Here is a 25,664-nt window from a genome sequence, read left to right as displayed (position 1 = left end):
AAACCTATCAATGAGATGTAATTTTTGCCGTGGTTAAATGGAAACTACCTTCAACACGGTTTACCTAATTTTAAGTTCCCCCACGATATCACGAGATTGAGTCAAAGGAACTTAATTTTAGGTAGTTTTTCGTTTCCGTGTGGTAAATTAAAATTTTCTGGCAACGCTTCAGCACCCCGTTGAACTCTAACCCGGTCAAACCATTCGGAATTTGATTCGGAATCCTGAATGGAGTCAGTATGGATTCCAAACCAAATGCAACAACCGATTCTGAGTCGGAATCGGTTGTTGCATTTGATTTGGAATCCAAATGACTCCATTCAGAAATCCGAACCGGTTCCGGAATGAGTTTAACTGGGAACGATTTTGCCACCTACCTGTCAAAAAAAAATGCGGACGAACATTGTCAGGCGATTTAAACTGTTTGACGTTTAACTCAACTCGCCTGTGCTAATTGCCCCTAGGAACAAATGCAATTTGCGAATGCGATTTAAAGGCAATTTCAACACTTATGGGATTTTCGATTGATGTGCACCGGTGTAGTGGAGTGCACTGGTTTTGCACTTTCTAGCAGAAGTGTCAATGGAACATACCCAGTTTTCTGCACTTCTGCTAGAAAGTGCAAAAATGGTGCAGTTCCAGTGCACTCCACTACACCGGTGTCAATCAATCGAATATCCCATTAGACAAATTTTCTGGCGGCTGAAAAGGACTTGGTTCTTTTTGCGTTTTTCAAACATGGTGGTTCTTGTTTGGCTTAAGCTTAAAATAGTTTTTTTAAACGATTGGCGTGTTATCGCTTGCATTTTGTTTATCTAGTGCACTTCATTTAGCCAACAAATGTGAGAAATTGTGGAATCGTGTGTAAATATAGTGGAACAAGATATCTGACCTAAACTTTTAATAAAAGTCAGATTGTGGTAAGTTTTGGTGTGCAATGTCAATTTAACCATTGATTCTTCCTATAATTTGTTGGTGATCACCTAGTGTAGTGATAAGTTTATGTGAGTAGATAATGAATCCGAACATAAGTTATATTTGTAATTTTCATATTAGGCAATTAAGAGCGATTAAATGGCGCGGTTCCTGGGTGATTTGGGGGCGATTTAAGAGCGGGTAGAGCGGCTAAAAAAATGACGGCGGCAAATCGCCCAAATGTTGCATTTGAAATAGCCCCCTAATTACCAGCAATTTGCTGGCAAGTTGAAGGGCAATTAGCGCATCCGAGTTGGAAAATAGCCCCCCGTTAGCCAGCAACTTGCCCTTTTTGACTGGGCTGGGAGCAAGTTTGACGCTATTGAAAGAACTTTGTTTATGGGATTTTCGATTGATTGACACCGGTGTAGTGGATTGCACTGGTTTTGCACTTTCTAGCAGAAGTGTCAATGGAACATACCCAGTTTTCTGCACTTCTGCAAGAAAGTGCAAAAACGGTGCAGTTTCAGTGCACTCCACTACACCGGTGCCAATCAATCGAAAACCCGATTACTTTCGACAAGTCACGCGTGTTTTTTGAAAAGGGCCAATAAGCATACTGTCAAAATTCACTTTGAAGAGAAATTCCGGACAAACCATTAATCGCAGATTATAAGTCATAGCAGTAGACGACAAAGAAAACTTTTCTCTTTCATAAAAAATTAACATCCATTCTCGGCGAGTTACGGTTTGTCCGGAATTTTCTCTCAAAGTGAATTTTGACAGCATGCTTATTGGCCGTTTACAAAAAACACGCGAGAAGTTTCGATTCGAGCCACCCAGTCAAAAAGCGCAAGTTGCTGGCTAATGGAGGGCTATTTGCCAACTCGGATGCGCTAATTGCCCTTCAATTTGCCAGCAAATTACTGGCAATTAGGGGGCTATTTCAAATGCAACATTTGAGCGATTTGCCGCCGTCATTTTTAGCCGCTCTACCCGCCCTTAAATCGCCCCCAAATCGCCCAGGGAACGCGCCATTTAATTGCCTTTAATTGCCTAATATGAAAATTACAAATATTACTTATTTTCGGATTCATTATCTACTCACATAAACTTATCACTACACTAGGTAATCACCACCAAACTATAGGAAGAATCAATGGTGAAATTGCCATTGCACACCAAAACTTACCACAATCTTACTTTTATTAAGGGTTTAGGTCAGATATCTTGTTCCACTAAATTTACACACGATTCCGCAATTTCCCACATTCGTTGGCTAAATGAAGTGCACTAGACAAACAAAATACAAGCGAGAACACGCCAATCGTTAAAAAAACTATTTTAAGATTAAGCCAAGCATGAACCGCCATATTTGAAATACGCAAAAACAACCAAGTCCTTTTCAGCCGCCAAAAAAATTGTCTAAGCGGAAATTGCCTTTAAATCGCATTCGCAAATTGCATTTGTTCCCAGGGCAATTAGCACAGGCGAGTTGAGTTAAACGTCAAACTGTTTAAATCGCCTGACCCTAAGAGGCCTGACCATGTTCGTCCGCATTTTTTTTACCGGGCAACAACATCCAGCCTAAATTGCATCGCAGAAGGCGAAGGTGAGCTTGAAAATTTTAAATATTTTCAGTTTATTACGTAACTTAGCACGTAAGTAAATCTGTTAATAATTGTAAAAATGTGTAGTACCTTTCAAATGTTTTTTGAAAACTTATGCTGATTTCGGTTTTAGATTCGAGTCGCTCTTGGTTCGCTGATCACAAAATCCACATAAAAAATTTAATGAACCTAGAGCGACTCTGAACTAAAAACGAAATCAATATTAATTTCCAAAAACAAAATCAAGTCCGTCAAGAAACGTTCACAGCGTTCGAATCGATGTATTTTTTTATCCCAGCTTACATTACGTAACTTCAATGGCTTCCGGAGAAATTTCCTTCCCAATGGAAATCGGTTCCATCGAATCGACATGTATTATTTGTTTCGACGTCCTGAAGTGGGCGGTGTTCTGCGACAGATGCAAGCAAAGTACTTGTTACGAGTGTATAGGAAAGTGGTTGGAAGAAAAGCACGACTGCCCGAAATGTCGCCGTCAGTGCCGACTGGAGGATTACACAATCCAAAAAGAACATTACAGCTGCAAAAAGGATGGCTTACTCCTGGAGTATTACTGTGATGAATGTGATCAGTGCTTCTGCCGGAAATGTCTTGGCAAAGATGGACCACACTTCCGTCATCCTGTTCGCAGCTTGGACGTGTTGCGTAAGGAGACCATAGATGCCGTGGATGTATTGAAGAAAATGAACTCGAGAACTGCTTTGGAAAATATTAAAGCACTGATTGCAAAAGGTGAGCCACAGGAGCTCGTACTCAAGCGTAAATCTGTCGAAAAGGAAATCGATAAAGTGATGACGCCAGCGTAAGATATTTGTAAAAAAAAGGAAAATTAGCTATTAACACATTTTTTACATTTTTTGTAGTGGCTGTCCGACGCCAAAATACCGATTACCTAACGCGACCTTTTTTGAAGCACGCACTAATAAAATAGCAATAAACACTTCTACCCTAGAAAAGTGTGTGGCTACGGATGGTTATGGGAATAGCTGGGAATTGACGGTTCATCCTTACGGTGTCAGCGAGGCGAAGCAAAAATTTATTAGCGTATATTTAAAGCTAGTAAACGGTACCCCTATGCGGTACGAATATAAGTTCAGCATGTACAGTGCATCCGGTACGAAACGACTGGCTAAATACTATGCCGTTGATGATTTTGGCATTGGAAGCGAATCTAAAGGATGTCAAAGGCTAATCTGGCTGGAAGCTGCTAGAAGTAAAGTGCATGATTTGGGATATCAGATAATATTTGGTACATGCCCGACTAACATGGCATACAGCCTGCGATGTGCCGCCAACTTGATTATCAATAAGTCCAAACGGTAAGTATTCTACCATATAAAATAAACAAACCATAAAAAAACAATATTATTTTGGTCATTAATTGTGTTTTAATGCTAGTGCATAGGTATTGTATTTGAAACGTCTTTTCGTGTTTTTCAGATTGGAATTTGAAATTTTTGCCTTTCGGGTGCTGAATTTCGAAGAAAATAAAAAAAATAATGCTATAATGTTTTCTAAAATAATGTACGATCAACAAAATATCGCTTGGAGGTTGCGGGTGGACTGCAACGGTCATCAAGAGCAGGACAATTATATAAGTGCTTACATAGAGCTACTAAATGGTGCAAAGGGATGGTAAATATATTCCAAACTAATTGGAATCTGTACTGTAACACATTAATCGATGTATTTTCCACTCTAGGTTCGATGTCTTTATAGAGATGGTACACCCATATCCGCCACAGTCAATCAAACGGCAACTGACTCACGAGTTTGATGTTCATTCCAACTGGGGTATACCGCATTTCGTGGATCAGTATCGAACGAGAGAGTTTTTGAACGAAGGAAATCTTTTGTTCAATTTCGGGACGCGGCCTGCACATATTGAACAGGAAGCTATCTAAATCAGCGATTTTTTTATTATCTTTCATAAGCGTTGCATTGAAATGTGAATTTTAAAAACGTATGAACTGTCAAATAAAACTCACCGTGGTAACTCATAATAGCTTCCTCCGTACGCACTATATTTGTAGTGTATTGCATGGTTAGTGGATTCGTATGTATGTAAGGCTTGACGAGTCAACAGGTGACCCTGGAGATTTATGGTGGGTGATGAAGGTCTGCTGTTGTTGCCGGGTGATCCAGTCGATGTTGAAGTACTGGTACGATTGTTAGTGTTGGTGTTATTTACGGTTACTTTCGCATAACTCGGAATGTTACTGGCAATAGTACGAAATTTTTTCGTTAACACCACTTCCTGTTGGATGGAAACACACCGAGAATGTCAAGGATATAGACGAAAATAACGTTAGTAAACCGTGCACTCACCGTTACGTCATCGCTAGGATACAACAGAAGCTCTCGTTGCGGATCATTTTGGATGAGGGTTTTGTTTTTGATAATGAAACCTTCGAAGTCGATCGGTTCTACAAGGACTGGTTTGTTCTGTAAATAAGAGAAAACATGCAAAATTAGTATTGATAATTTTTGATCCTCTTAGAGCTTATTCGTTTGTAGAAAAGTGAACAATCCGTTATTCGAAAGATTCATCGGAAGAGCACAGAATTCGTGCTTTCCACATTTAGTTCTTTATACATTTTGTCACTTTGTTCAACATGGTTACGTTACTGTAGAGCACAAAAATAGACATTTTCCAGCAGTAGTAAGATGAATCAAGAATTTCGGCCAGCTGAAAAAAGTTTTATGATGTTTAAACTAGTGTGTTCAAGGAGACGTAGCGGCAGAATTGAACATTTGAATTTGATCAGACGTCTCGGATTCTGCGGTATAGTCGCATATTTAAAGCGCTTACCCACATGGCTACAAAATTCCGGTAAGTGTGCCACAAGTTCAGTTTGCTGATTCTTATTCCATATTATTCTAGGAATATTAATATTGTACAAAGCGGCACTAAAAAGGTTTAGGTCGAGGTACATAATAACGCGGAGAACGAGCAAATTAGATTAATTCCATTTTAAATTTGCAAAAGGGCGAATAAGATTTGTAAACAAACTTTTATTTTGATGGTTTCTCTTAATTTACTATAATTTCAAAGCAGAAAACAATTGAAATTACATCTACGAAGGGTAAAAATTCACTTCCGGTGAAAATTTCAACGTGTCGACATGTTGGTTTTCACCGAGTGCTAGATAATTCGCTTTTTTCACCTTGATTGGGCGAATTACTCGTGCTGAGGTGGACCAATTTTGTGGCGCTGCGAGTTTATCGTCGGTTAGTCACAAAAAGTAAAGTCCATCGGACTATGAACGAAAATTAACTGGCAATATAGCTTTATATGCTGTGCCATTTTGGGCTTTGTTTCACAAACAAGCCAAACAGAAGCGAAGAAGAAGAAGAAGGGTAAAAATTTACATTAACGCATATGTTTCATGAAATTCCACTCTGCAGCAGGCTAATGAGCGAAACAAGTTTGTTGACAAAAAACACTTTCGCCCTTTTGACGATTTAATATTGAATTTGTTCTTTTTCCGCAATATTCGGAAATTTATTCTGATTCAAACTGTACCGTCTGCAGATCTGGTGGACTGAAATTATGAATCAAGACTAGACTTAAAAGAATGTACTGGGATTGCAGCTTTTTATTTTTTTAGAGCAGTAAAAAAAATTTCAAGAAAACCCTGAGACAGGGAAAATGTACAAAAACCCTAATGCCTCAGGGAACGGGTTTGGGCTGCCATCACCCGACCACGCTAAAAAACTACTTCTCTTGCCCAGAACCTGATTCCTCCCCGGCACCAGGCCCGATGAGAGGGGGAGGCAGCCAGGGCAATTGCCCTAGGGCCCGGGTTGTATTTGGGGGCCCGCGATTTTACCCGGAAGATGGACACGTCCGGTATTCGTAGAAGAGCAATAAAAATAGCAATAGTAATTTCTTTGTAACCATTCGCGTATTAATCCATTCATGTCCATGTTGTTTGTGGACAACAACGTGTTTAAACAGCTATAACTTTTGATTGGGGCAAGATTTGCTCACAAAAACAAGTAAGGCTAACAAACGTGACTATTGCTTTTCATTTGAGTATTAACAGTTACAAGGGTCATCTCTAGAACTGAAGTTATTGTAATTAGTCTGATTGGATTCCGATGGAGCAGTGCTGCCAGGGGCAGTTTACGTTGATGACGGAAAAAGATTTTTTCATATATCTTCGTTATGTTGCAATATTTTTTGAAAAAAAAATAAAACCTATCAATTTAGACTATCTTTGGCTACATTTTCCACGCAAATGGACTTTTGTAAATATTCTAGATATAATTAATTATATAATTGTATTGAGCCTTGGAAGGTAAAAATTGAGCAGCTTCTAGCACTGCGAGGGTAGCACCTATCTTTATGAAAAAAAAAGTTTTTCGTGTCTATTGACCCCACCGTTTTCAAGGAAAAATAGTTTTGAAATCCTGTCTGTACTAGAAAAAAGTTGGGCATGAAAGGGTTAAATTGTTATATGAAAAAAATGGAAACTTTATTTGATAGTTGACATTTGTTAAAAAAACCGTTCTTAAGGGAGTTGTCTACTTTGTGTACAAGTTTTAAAAACGAGTTTTTATTTGTTTGAATCGACGGAATACACTACAAAATATTGAGAAGCCAATTTAAAGTATTTTCGAAGAATACAATAGAGCGTCGAACAGAAATGCGAGCGCCCACACAAACGCATCCGTCCTCTTCTACGTTCGCTTCTTCACTGGTGGTGCCGGTTGTTGGCATGGAGATACTGGGCGTGATTGTTGTTGAGTGAATATTTGTTCCTGTCAGATCCGTACATATTGGTTTTGTAGCTAAAGATGTCTAATGTTTACACCCTATAATTTCACCATATTAGACATAGTGTGATGATTATATTCCAGACCATCAATCGAGCAGAAGTGTTTGTTTCGCGAAACGAAATATATCCGCTCACTGTTAATACAAAAATTCTAATTTCCTCCGGGGGTTGGAAGTATTATTCCTGCTATTGTAGCATCTGCAGATCGTTCAGCATCCTTCCGGGGGTGCAGAATGCTCTGTTTTAATTGTTTTGTGTCGTTGCCCAGGTAACCATTAGCACTAATTTAAAACTCTAGATAAGTTATAAGATAGCACTTCCATTGATAAGCCGTATATAAGTATTGTTGATACCTCAATGCACCTACAATGTAAAGCATTAAATCTAGCACTATATCAACATACAGAACATAGACATCGTGCTAAAAAGCTTTTGAAGATAAATGCATAAACCTTTTGTAGAAAACTCTAAGTACTCATATAGAATCTTCTTATAGTGCTGTGAGACACCGAACAGTAACAAATATACATATGCGTTCCAATAGTCACCTAACCTTCATGTAATAAATGATGATGCAATAAACTTAAAATCAAAATGCAAATTCTGCCCGATTTTTCGAAAAAATACAATTGCAAATATAATCCACAATAGACGTTTGCATAATTTAAACCGAACATCTAGGTAGAAATTGAATTAAAACAAGTATACATGCAAATTTTTCCATCCCATTTCTATAGGCACTAAATCATCAATTTAAACAGTCGGCATGTCAAACAAAAGAAGAGAGGAAGGGTGGGTACGCTATCGAAAGTTTTTTTTTCTTTTGTTGCGTCGATAAAGAAGAGAAGAGTTATTTTTCAAAAACACGGCTCTATGTTAACATTGCTAACAGCCATTAAGGTGCTTCTGAACTAGCTCTATTCTGGCACCATATTTCGCCTTTTCCGACACTAAGTGTGCTTTATCGATCTCTATAGAACAATGAATCCGTAAAGAATATGTTTTGTATGCGAATATAGACCATATCCAAAGCCATTAAATAATGCTTCGTGGTCTCTTGGGTATATTCATTACCCCTAACTTTACCACTTCCTCAATCCTTCCCATCAGGGAAATGATGAAAATACGATTCATGGCAAGGCACAAATCTCCGATCAACATGGGGAACATGCCATTTGAACTAGATGCTACTGATTCATGATTCCCGAGTACCTGAAAATTGAAAAACTCGAAGCTATGGTAATTTTACCCGATTTGGATACCACAGAATAAGAAGTTCTCGAAATTCTCCTGTCTGGAATGCTTTCTATGAATGTGGAAATATACTAACTCATACTAGAGGGCTTAGGTTTCAAAGGGCCCGGCATTAATACAAGCCTTGGGGCCCGACGCGGCTCTCGACGGCCCTGCCCGGCACTACCTTACGGCATTCCTTCGGGGAGGGGTTTTTGTGTGCATAGCACACACTCTACTAGTTCGTTTCCTTCCGCAGGATTACAGCAGCACTCCTCGACACACCACCAATTCTCCGCCATCCACACAAACTGGCAATTTCTGCATGACAGTCGGAAAGCTGGCTGTGAGTCGAGACTTAGTGCTCCTCCCCTACGAAGACAATCTGGGCGGCAAACTTCAGACTGTCTAATTCACCGAGCCCTTCGGCTCCCTTGGGCCAGTTAGCACCGCAACTCCCTTCTCGTACAATTCAGCGCCATTTACTCGTTGAGCTCCCGACTTGTTCGCGAACTACTCGGTCTAGTCCCCGACGATGAATCTAGCTTACGCCGACGGAGAGTTCCCCGGCGAAGGAAGCTCTCCCGATACCTTTTTTACATTTCAACGACATTCAATTAGCTAGAGATGACTGGGTAGGGAAAGTTATGGAAATTAGAGCCATAGTACTCAAGTGAGAGCAAGGATGTGAAGTAAACAGATCGGAAAACTAGAAGTGGCAGGGTCATTAGAACAGGCTTAATATCGTACGGGCTTAATCTTTGTCTTCTGTTAATGAGGGCCGAGCTTAGGCAGTATAACTACGACTCACCCGAGTTCAGTAACATGTGTCCTGGTAATGATAGACGTGTCCATCTTTACCGTGACAACCGACCGATACCGATTCTTCTTTTGTTTTAGCACCACAATTTCTTGAGCCCTTTGGCTCCCTGTACGGTGCCATTTAGCACTGAGCCCTCCATCTCCCGCCCTTACTTCTTCGCGAACTACTCGGTCTAGTCCCCGACAGCGGATCTAGCCTACTCCGACAAAGAATTCCCCGGCGAGAGAGGTTCTTCCGAAACCGAGCGGTAGATTTCCGCCGATACCGTTGTTCGTTTTCGTGAGCCATTTAGCTCCCCGCTTCGTCCCGATCTGCTCGATCTAGTTCCCGGCGGTGAATCTAGTCTACTCAACGAACCAGCCAGTAGGTGCTGAGGTCCATCCAGCAATTCCGGGTGGAGCGTAGCTTCCGGTTCACTGGCGCCCCAACGACCCACTGCTAGCTGTACGACGCGGTCTACTCGGTCTAATCCCCGGCGACGGAATCGAAAAAAGCCGGACATTGATATTTGCGACGAAACTATTAACTGTGGCACTTTGATGTCTTCGGAAAGGTTTCCTTATTTTTTTAAGTAGTTTAATATAATGTTGGACAATTTTGATTTAAGGGGGTATATACGCAGATAAAACAAATAACTTTGCAAGTTGTTGCCAAAATTGATAGTCATGTATGGAATGATTGTAGACGAAATGATTTTATGAAACTTTGTTGAAGTAGCGAAATGGCTATCTCTTAAGCGAAAAAAGTTATTGGGTGAAATTAAAGTACATGTCGGAATACCCCCTTAAAAAGTGTTTTTTTGTTGTACCTTTTTTATTTGATTTTTTACAGTTTTTCGATGTTCTAGAAAGTTGTAGATGCTTTCAAAACACACCTTTTTTGCGGAATAGACCAACTCGCTATATCTTCGTTTTTAGGATGTATGCCTGTTTTTTTGGGCTAATTTTAAGGGGCTATGGTTTGTAGAATAGCAGGTAGTAGCAGCTAAATTTATTTTTTTGTTATTCAGCAAGAAATACCTTATTGATACATATATAAATCATAGGGGGATCTAATGGGATCCTTGGAATAATCTTCTTCATCATACAATTAAAAAAATAGGAAACCTTTCCGAAGACATCAAAGTACCATAGTTAATACAACGTTGGTTAAAAGTTTCGTCGCAAATATCAATATCCGGCTTTTTTTGATTCCGTCCCACTGTGCGACGACCCAGACTCGGTGCTACGTCACGTACTACTCAAGTGGTTCCCAGCGGTGGACCTAGTCTACACAGTCGGAGAGTTCCCCGGCGGCGGAATTTCTCTCGAAACCCGATTTGTGGCTTCTTGTTGGGGGAGCTTGGGTTGCTTATCTATCCTTCCGGCAATCATATCGTATAGTAGATAGTTAAGGTTGCACAGAGAATGCGCAAAATTCGCAAACGAAAAAAGCAGTTTTTTTCCACACCGTATGTCAGATCTTCATAAAAATCAATCAGCGTATGTAGAATGTTGTTACAGTACTGCTGATTGTTTTTTTTATGAAGATCTGACATCCGGTGTGGAAAAAAACTGCTTTTTTCGCTTGCGAATTTTGGGCATTCTCTGTACAACCTTAATATAATTGCGATATGACACCTGGTGCAGAAAGTGCACTAATTACCTGGCAATCTTCTTTCATTTGATTGTCTGCCCAGGAAATCATTTTCCGTACCCAAATATCACATGTGACGCCAGTGATAAACGGAGAAAACCACGAGGATGGTGGAAGAGCAGTGAGTAAGTGCTTCCTGGCTGGTACCAAAATGATAAGCAAAGGGAAAGTAAGGGTTATGTTCGGGGTCTGGAAGGAGAGCATTTCGCATTTATTTTCATTTTTTGTTTTGTCTTTTCATTTGTTTTCTCTTGCTACAATATGTGCAACTCGGTGCAAGAGAACGTGACGGCTTAGGAAACGGAAAGCCAATAGCCCAAACAGATCAGGAACAAGAAGGAGGACTACGAATAAGGAAACAAACAACAGATGAGAAATCGTTTACTTATTTATTATAACTACGATACTAATCGCAATTATTTGGCTTTTCTTGTTTCGTTTCAGCAAACCAAAATCTATACGGACTAGCACATACGAACAGTTAGGCTTTGTAGGTTCTCATCTTGACAGAGTCTAGATGGGCGGATGAACGTCTGCCAGTGTGTGGGCTGAGAAACGACAATGACAATGACATTATACGAGATGGCGCTGGTCCTGTGGCCTTCGACTGGCATGGTCCATTCTTATTGATTCGGAAGTCTTCTTGGCTGGTTGGTAGATATGTGCTCCTACTTGCAAGTTGATCAATTCGCTTGGGTGGGGGACATGTGGATCCTACTAGTTGTCGACTCTTTTGATCGTGAGTATGAGGCTAGTTCAGGAAATGAGTGCAGGACTGGCACCTAAGAGATAGTTAATTATTCAGCACTTGTTCTTATGATTATTAAACTCGACCAAGCACACCGGTTCTCAGAAATGATAAGCAACCCTTTCGGGTCGGTGTGGTCTATTCAAGTCGAACCAGGCGGACATTCGGCTTGAGCAAACTTTATGAGGAATAGTGGATAAATATTTCTTATGCCTTTATTGGCAGAGATTCTTTTTGATTATCCTGAGTAGCTATACCTTCACTGGTATAGCTACTCAGGATAATAATAGAAAAATTAAGGGTTTGCGTGGTCCATAATGTAATGAATACGTATATTGACTAGAACAGGGATAATCGAGTAATGTTATAAGATAGAGAAGAAACAGCACAGTTGTAGGAAAAATATTCGCGAGTAAGGACTAATACTGCTCGTATGTTTACCGTTTCAATTAATAGTCGATTGATCCGCTTCGGACCTAGGAGACAAAAAGGAGATTAGGAAGAGACAGACGCGTATTCAATGCGAAATTTGCCAATGTGACGTTGACCCCAAGGCGATGGTAAGATGATTTTCCATAGGATGACAGACTAGATGACACGACGTTACACGCTCTAAACTTGTGCCAAATAGTTTGTATGTATGTATGAATGTAAGCCCGTATGTATGCCTGTATGCATGGATGTGTATAGGAACAATGTATCCCTGAGCAACATGGAAAGACAGCCTCTGGGCCGCCAAAACGCTCATGGGAAGCCGGGTGCGCGGTCGTAGGTGTGACCATAAAGCACTGCACAAACTGTCAAGTGCATCGGTGAGGTGTACAGTTAATACACATAGGTTGCAGAAATAGGTTGTTGAGACAGCCCGATTGCACACTGATAAATAACAATAACAAAACCCGATTTGTGGTTTCTTGTTGGTCCCTTCGCCACTTCCTCTGCAGCTCGGAGAGCATGCTCGTAACCACTGGGATTGTAGCTGTCTGGAACAATCGGTATGCAACTGTCAAAATAATATGTACTAATAGGTAGCGAAAGAGATAGAGCTCACTGTACCATTAGCGTTTGTCTGGTCACATAATCGATAAAAATGTAAAAATTCTAGTGGTGTACCCCTTAACCCATTATGACCCAGCGTATGAAACTTCATACGCAAAAGCAACACATTTCTGGATTATACTTGTTATACAATAAAGGCATCTTCAAACTTCTAGTCTTCTGTGAACGTTAATTAATACCCTATAATTTATAATGTGTATGCTCAATAATCTTTTTTTATAAAATTCCATTGTGTTTTTGAATGTCAAAGTTGGACAAAATTCAAACCAAAATATTAACAATACATATTATTAAATTTCTCTTCTAAAACACTAATGCTTGTTTCAGATTGATAACGAATGGCATGAGCAGAGTTAAAAATATTCAAATTCATTGAATCAAAATTGATTATATTCAGCCGCATTTATTTTCAATATTCAGTGACGCAGCTGAAAACATCAAACGAACAAACCGCCCATTCATCCATGCAGAATTTGATTCGTCTCCGATTATTACACAAAGCGAACGTGCAGCAACGAATCAAACGCATCAAAGTAGGCCCTGGCCCAATGTAAGCGATGATGATTGTTGTTTCATATGCTTTATCGGCATTTGAGAACGTTTTCCTTGATGATTAGTGAATTGAATATACTGTACGATATTCAACTGAATGAATAACATGGATATTTGAATGAATATTTTTTTCTATTCACCGCGAGTCGCATCAGGTTCATTTTCAGCCGTCAAAAAAGAGCTTCGATTATTTTTACTCTGGCCATGAGAGGTGTGAAAGATATGGCTCAGTGCGAAAAAACGGAAGAAATTGGTGAAACAGTTGCGAAAATTCTAGTGATCGTTCAAGGTATGAAATTTCATACGCTAGGCTAAACCGATACCTTTTTTCCTAAGGTAAAATTATTTCCTCTTTAGGGCCCGGAGGGAATTCACAACTTTCTCGCTGATTTTAATGTTGAGTCAGTGCATTCAAGGATAATCAATGCTTAATACGTTGCAAATCATGTCTGGTTCTAACCAGAATATTTTTCATGTAAATTCTCGTAAGAAAATGTTCTTTTTCTTAAAATAATTACAAAGTTTGAGGGAAAGATGGTTTGATGCAACGAACCAATCAAGAGACGAAACGTCAAGAGAGAGGAGAGAAGTGTTCAAATCATTCAACAAAACTGCTAAATGAATGATCTCACAAGGTTGAAGATATTATTCGATTTTGTGCTAAATATAAGGATATTAGCCGAATTTTATCTGTTATGTTTTTTGATACCCTATCAGCATATGAAATTTCATGCGTTAGTTTTTTCGCAACCAAACGTTCCAAAGTGGTTACTTTACATAACTCTCCGAGCTCTCGATCGAAGCAGTTCGTTTTCTGGTGCTGTGCATAAAGTGAACAAGAATAAATTGTCAGTGAAGGTCAACCATTGTTCGAGGCAGTCTTTGTTCGCCGGTGCCCAGGCTGGTGAAGTGAATACCAGAATAGCCGGAATCGCCGCTATATAAGCTAAGTATTTTTTTTTTCTTTCATTTCCCTTTCCCCGCTCGGTCTCTACTTCTGCCCTTCCCCTGAATATAAGTTTCATCTCTCGTTTACACCACGTGTTATCCTCGTGCCTAAATGGCCGAGGGCGAAGTAACATTGGATGGGAATGATATTCCCATGGATATACCGGATAAACCCGAAATTACTCCCTCCCCTGATTCCCCCAGTCCTCCCCGTATTAAAACATACCCAGCCAGTTCGACTGGACCCTGGGTGGTGTATTTCCGGCCCAACACGAAATCGCCCAATATTCTAGAAATCTCACGGGAGCTGACTGCCAACTACCCGTCCGTGGCTCAGATAACACGTGTTCGAGCTAATAAGATACGCGTTATAGTAAATGACCTCGACCAGGCAAACCAGATTGCTCGCAGCGAGCGTTTTACGAGGCAATTCAAAGTGTATGTGCCTTGTAGAGTTGTGGAGATCGATGGGGTCGTCGCCGAACCGGGTCTAAAGTGCGAAGACCTGTTGAAGTACGGGGTTGGCTGCTTTAAGGACCCTTCACTTCAAAAGGTGAAAATTCTGGAATGCAAGCAATTGTATTCCGCAAAAACTGAAGATGATAAGACAACTTATTCTCCGTCAGACTCGATTCGGGTGACTTTCTCCGGATCTGCTCTTCCCAACTATGTCCTCCTGGATAAGGTTCGCCTACCTGTTCGCCTATTTGTACCGCGGGTAATGAACTGCAGCAATTGCAAGCAACTGGGCCACACAGCCACTTATTGTGGCAATAAAAAACGGTGCGGCAAATGCGAGGGAGAGCATGAGGATGACACTTGCGGTGGAGAAACTGAGAAGTGTATTTACTGCGGGGGCCCTCCGCATGCTCTTAAGTCATGCCCGGCGTACAAGCAGCGCGGGGATAAAATTAAGCGCTCCCTTAAGGATCGCTCGAGGCACTCTTATGCAGAAATGCTAAAGAATGCTTCGCCATCTGTCCCTTCCGAAAATTCCTTTGCTCTTTTGGCTGGCGTTGAGCAAGAATCTGACGACCCACAAGAGGGAACATCATTGGTTAACCCAGGGGAATCCAGGAAGAGGAGAAATCTAGCCTCCCCTACATTGCCTCGTAAGGGTGCCAAGGTGTCGTCCACTCAGAGTGCGCCATCTACAACCAATAAATCCAACGGAAGTGATGCACAAAAGCCGAAGCAATTTGCTCCAGGACTTGGAAATATTAATTCTAACAAGGAGTACCCACCACTTCCAGGGACACCAAAAACCCCAAGTGTCCCCTTTTTTCAAACAGATACTCAGTCCAGTAGCGGACTAATGAAATTTTCTGACATAGTGGACTTAATTTTCACAGCTTTCAATGTTACTGATCCTCTTAAAAGCCTTCTGATACGTTTTCTCCCTATAGTGCAAACATTTTTGAAGCAGTTGACTACTAAATGGCCCCTCCTTGCAGCGATCGTATCCTTCGATGGCTAAGTCATCGAACGAGGTCACCGATTCGATCACTGTTCTACAGTGGAACAGCAGAAGTATCCTCCCGAAAATCGATTCCTTTAAATTTTTACTAAATAGTTTAAAATGTGATGCTTTCGCATTATGTGAAACTTGGTTAACTTCCGATATAAATCTCAACTTCCACGACTTTAATATAATTCGTCTGGATCGAGAAAACCCCTATGGAGGAGTACTTTTGGGGATCAAAAAGTGCTATTCTTTCAACCGAATTAACCTCCCTTCGACACCAGGCATTGAAATTGTCGCTTGTCAAGTTTTAATCAAAGGTAAAGACCTTTGCATTGCTTCCATCTACATTCCTCCTAGAGCCTCGGTAGGGCACCGAACGCTTTGTAATATCACGGAATCCTTACCGGCACCGCGGCTAGTTCTGGGAGACTTTAACTCGCACGGTACGGTATGGGGCTGTCTTCATGATGATAATAGATCAACATTAATCCAAGATCTTTGCGACAATTTCAACATGACCATCTTAAACACGGGAGAAATGACGCGGATTCCTACACCACCAGCACGCGCAAGCGCGTTGGATTTATCTCTATGCTCGACTTCGCTACAGTTAGATTGCATGTGGAAGGTGATCCCTGATCCCCACGGTAGCGATCATTTGCCTATCGTGATTTCAATTGCTAACGGTTCAAGACCATCGGAAACAATCAATGTATCGTATGACCTCACACGGAACATTGATTGGAAGAGTTACGCGACCGCGATATCCGTTAAAATCGAATCCACTCAAGAACTTCCTCCGGAGGAAGAGTACAGGTTTTTGGCTGGCTTGATTCTCGACAGTGCGAATCAAGCTCAGACTAAACCAGTACCCAGCGCGAATACCCATGGACGGTCTCCCACCCTGTGGTGGGATAAAGAGTGCTCAGAGCTGTACGCGGAAAAGTCCACTGCATATAAGGCCTTCCGGGAAGACGGGTTACCCGCTAGCTATCTACAGTACGCGTCGTTAGAAAGGCGAATGAAGAGTCTAATGAAAGCCAAAAAACGTAGTTATTGGCGCCGGTTCGTCGACGGGTTAACGAGAGAAACAGCGATGAGCACTCTTTGGGGTACGGCTCGACGTATGCGTAACCGTAATAGTACCAACGAGAACGTGGAATATTCAAACCGTTGGATATTTGCTTTCGCCAAGAAGATCTGTCCGGACTCTGTCCCGGTACAGAAAACGTACCGCGCCGCGTCTCCTCACGATACCGCGAACGAAACACCGTTTTCGATGGTGGAGTTCTCACTTGCTCTCTTATCATGCAACAATAACGCCCCAGGGTTAGACAGAATCAAATTCAACTTGCTGAAGAATCTACCTGACACTGCAAAAAGGCGCTTGTTGAATTTATTTAACAAGTTTCTTGACGGTAACATTGTCCCTCATGACTGGAGGCAAGTGAAGGTCATCGCCATCCAAAAACCAGGAAAACCAGCCTCCGACCACAACTCATATCGGCCGATTGCAATGCTGTCCTGTATTCGGAAGTTGTTCGAGAAAATGATCTGGTTTCGCCTCGACAATTGGGTTGAAGCAAATGGCTTACTGTCAGATACACAATTTGGCTTCCGCAAAGGCAAAGGGACGAACGATTGCCTTGCGTTGCTTTCTACAGAAATCCAAATGGCCTATGCTAACAAAGAGCAGATGGCATCAGTCTTCTTGGATATTAAGGGGGCTTTTGACTCAGTTTCTATCAACATTCTGTCAGAGAAGCTGCACCAGCATGGTCTTTCGCCAATTTTAAATAACTTTTTGCTAAACCTGTTGTCTGAAAAGCACATGCACTTTTCGCATGGCGATTTAACAACATCGCGATTTAGCTACATGGGTCTTCCCCAGGGCTCATGTCTAAGCCCCCTGCTCTACAATTTCTACGTGAATGACATTGACGATTGTCTTGCCCATTCATGCACGCTAAGGCAACTTGCAGACGACGGGGTGGTCTCTGTTACAGGGCCCAAAGCTGCCGACTTGCAAGGACCATTACAAAATACCTTGGACAATTTGTCTGCTTGGGCTCTTCAGCTGGGTATTGAGTTCTCCACGGAGAAAACTGAGTTGGTTGTTTTTTCTAGGAAGCGTGAGCCGGCGCAACTCCAGCTTCTATTAATGGGTGCAACGATCAACCAGGTTTTCACATTTAAATATCTCGGGGTCTGGTTCGACTCTAAAGGTACCTGGGGATGTCACATTAGGTATCTGAAACAGAAATGCCAACAAAGGATCAATTTTCTCCGAACAATAACTGGAACATGGTGGGGTGCTCACCCAGGAGACCTGATCAGGTTATACCAAACAACGATATTGTCGGTGATGGAGTACGGGTGTTTCTGTTTCCGCTCCGTTGCGAACATACACTTCATCAAACTGGAGAGAATCCAGTATCGTTGCTTGCGCATTGCCTTGGGTTGCATGCACTCGACCCATACGATGAGTCTCGAAGTGCTGGCGGGCGTTCTTCCGCTAAAAAATCGATTTTGGGAACTCTCATATCGATTGCTCATCCGATGCGACATTCTGAACCCGTTGGTGATTGAAAACTTCGAGAGGCTCGTCGAGCTTAATTCTCAAACCCGATTTATGGCCTTGTACTTCGACTACATGGCACAGAGCATTAATCCTTCTTCATATACTCCCAGCCGTGTTCGTTTCCTAGATACTTCTGATTCTACTGTATTCTTCGACACATCCATGAAGGAAGAGATTCGTGGAATCCCGGACCATATACGCCCGCAAGTGATCCCCAATATATTTTATAATAAATTCCGAGAAGTCGACTGTGACAAAATGTTCTACACTGACGGATCAAATCTCGATGGGTCCACTGGCTTCGGTATCTTCAACAATACTATCACCGCTTCATTCAAGCTCAATGATCCCGCTTCAGTTTACGTCGCAGAGCTAGCTGCAATTCAGTACACCCTTGGGATCATCGACACTCTGCCCACAGATCACTACTTCATCATTTCGGACAGCCTCAGCTCCATCGAAGCTCTTCGTGCGATGAAGCCCAAAAAGCAATTCCCATATTTCCTGGGGAAGATACGGGAGTCCTTGTGTACGTTATCTGAAAAATCTTATCAAATTACCTTTGTTTGGGTCCCCTCTCATTGCTCTATCCCGGGCAATGAAAAGGCCGACTCATTAGCAAAGGTGGGCGCATTAAATGGTGACATATACGAAAGACTAATCTGCTTCAACGAATTTTTTAGTATTTGTCGTCAGAGGACACTCAACAGTTGGCAAACCTCGTGGAGCAATGGTGAACTTGGACGATGGCTACATTCCATTATCCCAAAGGTATCAACGAAGCCTTGGTTCAGGGGGATGGATGTGGGTCGGGATTTTATTCGTGTAATGTCCCGACTTATGTCCAACCACTACACCTTGGATGCGCATCTGCGGCGTATTGGGCTTGCGGAGAGTAGTCTGTGCGCTTGTGACGAGGGCTATCACGACATCGAGCACGTTGTCTGGGTATGCGCCGGGTACTTGGACGCCAGGTCTCAGTTAAAGGATTCCCTTCGGGCCCGAGGTAGACCACCCAATGTCCCAGTCCGAGATATACTGGCAAATCGTGATTTCCCCTATATGTCCCTTATTTATACTTTCATAAAAACGACAAATATCCCAATTTAGCCCCTCTCTTTTTATTTCTCGTTTTAGAAGCTTTCTCTTGCCTTGTGGGACCGATCAGCTCCAGACTGCAACTATGTAACCGCCGTCGCACTTACCACTACGGAAACTGAATCGAGAGCGACTCAAGGTCCGATGACTTTTGAAGGATTCCCCGCGGGTCCGAAGAATACCATCCGCCAATCCGACCTACTAGACTGAGGCGGTAATCTTTCGCTGATCTCCCGTTTGAGCGAAAGTTGCAAGTTTTGCTCTTCTCTCCCGGTCACCATCTACGCTTTCTCTCCCCTGTCCTTGATGCAACTGCTTCTACAGCCCCCCTCTGAATATCTTGACCAAGCATAAGTCTCCGCTAAAAAAGTTCAAATTTGTATTCTGTATTCCTAGTTTTAAGATAGTTGTAATTTTACCTCTTTGTTAAAACTATTGTCCCCCATCTTGTAAATAGAATTGTATCCCTAGTCTTAAAACACCTGCGAATTTTCTCATAAATATTTGTTCCCCCTTTTGTGTACCAAACTATATTGTTAGTTTTAAGATAACTGTAAATATTTCCTAAAAATTATTACTATTGAATTCCTTGTTTTAAAATTTTTTCATAAAAAAAATCTTTCGCCCCCTCTCTTGTATATAGAATCTTATTTCTAGTTTTAAGATAGCTGTAAAATTTTTCTTTTTTAAAAAAATATTTCAACATTGTAACCTCCTAGTTTTAAAATATACAAAATGTAAAAACAAAAGAATTTGGCACCGCCAAGCTAACGCATTTGTGCCTATCAAATAAACGAAATGAATAAAAAAAAAAAAAAAAAAAGTGGTTACTTTATTTTTACCATACTTAATTCGGCATAATATGAGGGCTCACGAAGTATTTCATAAATTACTAAAAGTTTTAGCATAGCTGGGTTATAATGGGTTAATCGTTCCACATAACGGATCAAGAACGGAAACTGGCATCAATTTGCAATATGCAATTTATAAAATGAAATTTTATCACGGGATGGAAAACTAAAATCTTGGAATTCATCCGAAGCCTGCGGCGTCGACCGATCCCCAGATTTAAGGTATACGATAACATCGGATAATCTTGGAGCTCACGTTCCTGGTGTTGCTAATTGTCTTCTGGTGCGGCAGTGCAGAACATGATGATCATCGCGCAGAAGTAATAATAATAATCCGATCACAAGCTATCGGAGGAAGCCGGGTAAACGAGGGATTATAATTTTGCTCAATTTCCGATAAATCACGCTCTGGTTGGTCAAAGAACCTTCACCGCAGCGCATTGCCTGGTGTTCATTGCACTGAACGGAGGAAGAGTTTACCACCCTAAGGGGGTATGGATATCGAAGGCAAGAAACAAAATGATGCAAACATGTAAGTACGATCCTGGCGTATTTGATGATGTCGATGCTGCCACCCACGTATACAAAGAGTTATTCTTATGTTCCAAATAAGGACAAAAATATTTCATGCAGTTCACACTCATTCGACTAATTTACGCCTTAGGATAGCTGAAATCGTTATAGATTCAATCAGTTTACCCACAGTCATAGGGGGGAGCCTTTCAAATACGTATAAATCCAAAAGAACCAACATCAACAGCCGCATTGTACACATCCTTACCAGTACAGATCCGACATAATTGCACCTTATCGCACGGGAACTGTTCGAACCGTTCATTTCTTCTATTTGTTTAGCGATTCAATTGCACAAGCTGTTCTCACTAGTATATGACTGATCATGGTACTAAACTTCCACTTAACCAAAGAGCGGTTTGAAATTAAAACAACGATGCATATCGGATGGTCGTAGCTAGGTGGCTATTTGTAATTTCCGCGATTTCATTTGTACCATTGCTAAATGTAGCTTTTACCAATTGTGTGCTGTGTAATTAGTTGTGCTACGCTGGAGGCAGCACAGTAATTTTGAAACACACTGACGACTGCGGAGACTAATAAATGGGATGGGTACAACTAACGTTTCTACACATTTTCTTTGAAGTCTATATGAACCTACAGGGAGTCTCGTGTAATCGTTTTACCAAGAAGCATTATTTAAAATTAGGGGGCTCAGTTGCACTTTCTTCAGATCATTTGAAGATTTACGGCAATATTTCGTAGTCAGGAAGAAATATGGTAACAGGGGACGTTTGCATCATCATCGTGAACGGGTGCCGTTTCGGATGATGACTGGTCAAATTTCAGATTTTAAGGCTAGGAAGAAGGGGGGGGGGGGTAGGTTATGGTTTATTCGGTAAAAAAGACACATTTTTGTAAAAATTGTTGTAGCGATACAGAGATTGTAAGTATATTCGTTGCGCTGGCGTGGTCGACTGGCGGGTTGACGTGGATTGGCTTTTGCTGTGGGCTGTGTTTGCAAACATTGTTCCATTGACTAATTAAAAAATGTAAAAGTGGAAGCCTATCAGTGGTCGTTTTGCAATAATATGTAGTTTTTAGTACTAGTATACGATTGTTATGTGAGTCTTTTGTCTATCTGTGTATGTGTTCGTCTGAGTATTTATGACAGCTGTGTTAGGGAATGGATACAGACCTGGCGTATATGATAGAATAGTGGGTGATCCTTCCGGTGTTCAATTTCTGCATTCGATTCGATTTATTCGGGAAGATCGGTTTGAATAAAATAAGGTACACTTAATTTACCGACATGCGTGGATCATCCATTCCCGGTCCGTATAACATGACGAAATTCTAACTTAATGGTAAATGCTGGCATTTAGACAAGTTAAGGTTCAACTGAGAACGCCTCGAGGAGTGGCCGTCTTTGAAAGCGAGGAGGGCGGTTTTTTCTCGCGCCATTGGAGGGGTGTTAGTGGAAGTGAATCAAGGTGTCACCATTTGCAAGGGAGTTCGTGGGGCTCTATCAAGCGGGATTCATGAGTTCCCGCGCCACCACGGACCAAATATTCGCGATTTAGCAGGTTCTGCAGAAGTCCCGCGAATACAACATGCCCACACATCATTTGTTCATCGATTTTAAATCGGCGTATGACACAATCGATCGAGAGCAGCTATGGCAGATAATGCACGAGTACGGTTTTTTGGATAAGCTAACACGATTAGTCAAAGCGACGATGGATCGAGTGATGTGCGTTGTTCGAGTATCAGGGACACTCTCGAGTCCCTTCGAATCTCGAAGAGCGTGACGGCTAGGTGATGGTCTATCGTGCCTTCTGTTCAACGTTGCGTTAGAAGGTGTAATAAGGAGAGCGGGGTAGACATGAGTGGCATGATCTTCAGGAAGTCCGTCCAGCTTCTTGGCTTCGCCGACGACATTAACATAATGGCACGGAACTTTGAGGCGATGTCGTAAACGTACATCAGACTGAAAGTTGAAGCCAGTAGGATTGGACTTGCCTTAAACGTTTTGAAGACAAAATACATGAGAGGAAGAGGTTCTAGAGACAACAATGGGAACCTTGACCTTGACGGATTGACGGTGACGAAATCTGACAGTCTGATAGAAGGTGCTTGTTTCATATATGTACCACTAATTTGATAGTGGCGCTAGTATACCATCATCATATGAGTGTCATGAACAACAAAACCTGGCGAAAGTTTTTTTTAAATGGAATCTACTATGTTTTCGTTTTAAGTCTGATGGAACAAAAACAGACGCTAGAAAATAAATTTTGCTTAAAATAACGGGTTTTTAAAAAATAAATTAATCGATGTGCCTTTTTAAAATTTGAGCCGATATGATGCCATCAAAGTAACACCAAATTTGTGAGTTCAATATATGGGAATTGTTCAATTGTACCCGGGCTGCAACCGAGATGCATTATAGTATAGGTGTTCACATTCGTCAAGTTTGAGTGTGTTGGTTTGTTGCTAGTAAAATTAATCATGGCGGCCCAGGACCGCGAAGCACATAATCAACAAACTGACCAATCGAAACGAAGCTTGTAAGCACGTGGTAAAAATAAGTATGGCGTCCGGGATCGCAAAAGAGCAAATGTTTACATCACTAACCAATCAGAATGAAGTATGAGACCACGTGCTTCTGTTTTCTTCTTCATTCTTCTTGTTTGTCCGAAAAAAGTGACAGCTGATGCACACATAGAAAAAAAATGTATACACCTGTATACACCTCGGGCTGCAACGACCTTTGTAGTCAATGGTTGAAAGACATCTCGTGGATCGTAACTATGCTAAGAATATACAAATCGTGCTGCTTTTGAATGTAATTATCATATTAATTCGTGTTTCTGTAAAAAATATATGTTACTATGTTTTAATTGCCGCAAGGTTCTACTGTATCGATTTTGTTGGCTATTTCGGCAAATTTGAGACTAAGAGAAACGAAAGCAATGAAATTGAAAGACGGATAGGTATTCTAGAGCGAATCAGTTATAAACTTAGAACGGAAAACTAGAACTAGGCAGGCTCATATGGGCATGATCGAAAGGAAATGTGAAGAATTTTGCCGGCGTCGGCGGTAAAACATGATGATGAGTTATGTTCTACCATAGACCATGCGGTAGACTTGGGTGAAACGCCTAACTCCTACTCTGCAGAAGGCAAAGAATTCTTCACATTTGCTTTCGATCATGCTCATATGAGCCTGCCTAGTTCTAGTTTTCCGTTCTAAGTTTATAACTGATTCGCTCTAGAATACCTATCCGTCTTTCAATTTCATTGCTTTCGTTTCTCTTAGTTTCAAATTTGCCGAAAATAGCCAACAAAATCGATACAGTAAGAAATATATATAGTATATATCTCAATGGACAGTTATAATTCAATATTTAGCAAAAAGTACTACTATTCAGATTAAAACGACCAATCAGGAGCGGATCAATAGGTAGTTTCTTATTGTCTCTACTTCCCGTAGATTTCTACACTCTTTACTGTACACGGTAAAATATGGTCACGTTTAATTCAAATGTTTTTTTATCATGTATCACTAACAATTGAAGTGATTTAGCATTGATTTTCTGAGGATTCATAACTCGTATCAAAATGACCTGGTCTTAGAAAGATATTTAATAGAAATGATCTTTAAATTGAAATGAATATCCGTTGAATTCGCACCAGCGTACTAATCTATTGAATTTGAGTGGTTTCATCTTCAATTACAATTGTCAAAGGTGCCAAAACACTAATGTCTTTAACCGACTACAAACACATGTTCGGAAATAGGAGCAAAATGGAAAAGTAATGTATAACGTGAGTAATATAAACATTGTACTTGTGGTTAATTTATAATGCAATTATTTGTTCTCAGGTAACATATTTCTAATGGGATATACCGTAAGGAATACGTATACACTGAAGTCTTTTTTATGCGACTTTTTTATGCGGATTTTCAAATTTATGCGGTTTTTTTATGCGGATTTTCAAAGTTATGCGGTTTTTTATGCGGATTTTCAATGTTATGCGATTCTTTTTATGCAGCTTCCTTTTAATTTTTAGGGCATCACTTGGGCGACTTTTATCGAAAGATAGATCCTCGTGAATGCACATGCTTAAACAAAAGGCATGAAATGTTTATATCTTTATTTTGGATTATAAATTACTAGTCTTTGGGTTAAGGATATGAGAAGCATTCTTTATGCAGTGAAAATAGAAAATGACTGAATACCTTTTCTACCTTTCGCATAATAAAACTTATGCAATCGGTCGGAATTTCGACTTTTTAACAGACAGCCGAATCTCTTATACCATTCGACTCAGTTCGGCGAGATCGGAAAAAAGTCTCTAAGCGAGTATTTTTTTTACTTGGTGGTAAAGCTTTTACGCCGACCCGGCACACGTTCAGTAGTTAGACCATACTACCGATTTCGTCCATCGTGTGCCAGAGTAAGGGACTCTGAACAGAGAAGATAACTCTAAACCCTATTCCTCTAAATTCCACCAAGAAGTCCGACATTTGCCTGATCCCCCGGATTCCATTTGAAATGACTACTTTGGGGGGAGGCGTGCTAATGCACTTCACTTGATTTCAGGTCTAGCTGGTCGTGCTAGATTTCACTTGTCTCGTAACCGCCATATCAGTCCTGCATGGCATGATATTCTACATGCCTTCCTCTCTACGTTGACCAGTTGGATGCCATGGTCGATCCGGCGATTCCGGTTGGAGGGTGGCTTCCGGTTCACTGGTGCCCCAGGGTAGGTGGTTTGTCGCGTTCGGTGCTACTAGGCGTAGTCCCCGACGGTGGAGCTAGCC

At 41.1% G+C, this 25,664-nt stretch overlaps 2 protein-coding genes across 8 annotated transcripts in view; one reads left to right on the top strand and one right to left on the bottom strand.

Annotated features, from left to right (window-relative positions):
* LOC131681573 (dedicator of cytokinesis protein 9) overlaps positions 1–25,664 on the bottom strand; it is a 314,839-nt gene that overhangs the window by 38,298 nt on the left and 250,877 nt on the right. For all 6 annotated transcript variants that reach the window (XM_058962420.1, XM_058962421.1, XM_058962423.1 and 3 more), the window contains exons 2-3: positions 4,872–4,988; positions 4,532–4,800 (exon numbers count right to left, since the gene is read on the bottom strand). In XM_058962420.1, coding sequence (XP_058818403.1) covers positions 4,532–4,800; positions 4,872–4,988 — 386 coding nt within the window. The remainder of the gene's footprint in view (positions 1–4,531; positions 4,801–4,871; positions 4,989–25,664) is intronic.
* LOC131681575 (uncharacterized) lies at positions 2,484–4,526 on the top strand. 2 transcript variants are annotated; one of them, XM_058962429.1, is made up of 5 exons: positions 2,484–2,576; positions 2,824–3,345; positions 3,407–3,862; positions 3,984–4,178; positions 4,246–4,526. In XM_058962429.1, the coding sequence occupies exons 2-5, from the start codon at positions 2,843–2,845 to the stop codon at positions 4,445–4,447; spliced, it is 1,356 nt and encodes a 451-aa protein (XP_058818412.1). In that variant the 5' UTR covers positions 2,484–2,576; positions 2,824–2,842; the 3' UTR covers positions 4,448–4,526. The 2 variants fall into 2 exon arrangements, with proteins under 2 accessions (XP_058818412.1, XP_058818413.1); XM_058962430.1 differs by having other exon boundaries at positions 2,497–2,527.

This window comes from Topomyia yanbarensis, chromosome 2 (genome assembly GCF_030247195.1).
Source record: "Topomyia yanbarensis strain Yona2022 chromosome 2, ASM3024719v1, whole genome shotgun sequence".
NCBI classification, from domain to species: Eukaryota; Metazoa; Arthropoda; class Insecta; order Diptera; family Culicidae; genus Topomyia; species Topomyia yanbarensis.
This window is presented reverse-complemented; position numbering and strand designations above follow the sequence as displayed.

Coding starts and splice junctions, on each gene's coding strand:
- LOC131681575 (XM_058962429.1), top strand. CDS start 2,843: ATGGCTTCCGGAGAAATTTCCTTCCCAATGGAAATCGGTTCCATCGAA. Junction 3,863..3,983: donor ATTATCAATAAGTCCAAACG/GTAAGTATTCTA, acceptor CGTGTTTTTCAG/ATTGGAATTTGAAATTTTTG. Junction 4,179..4,245: donor CTAAATGGTGCAAAGGGATG/GTAAATATATTC, acceptor TTTCCACTCTAG/GTTCGATGTCTTTATAGAGA.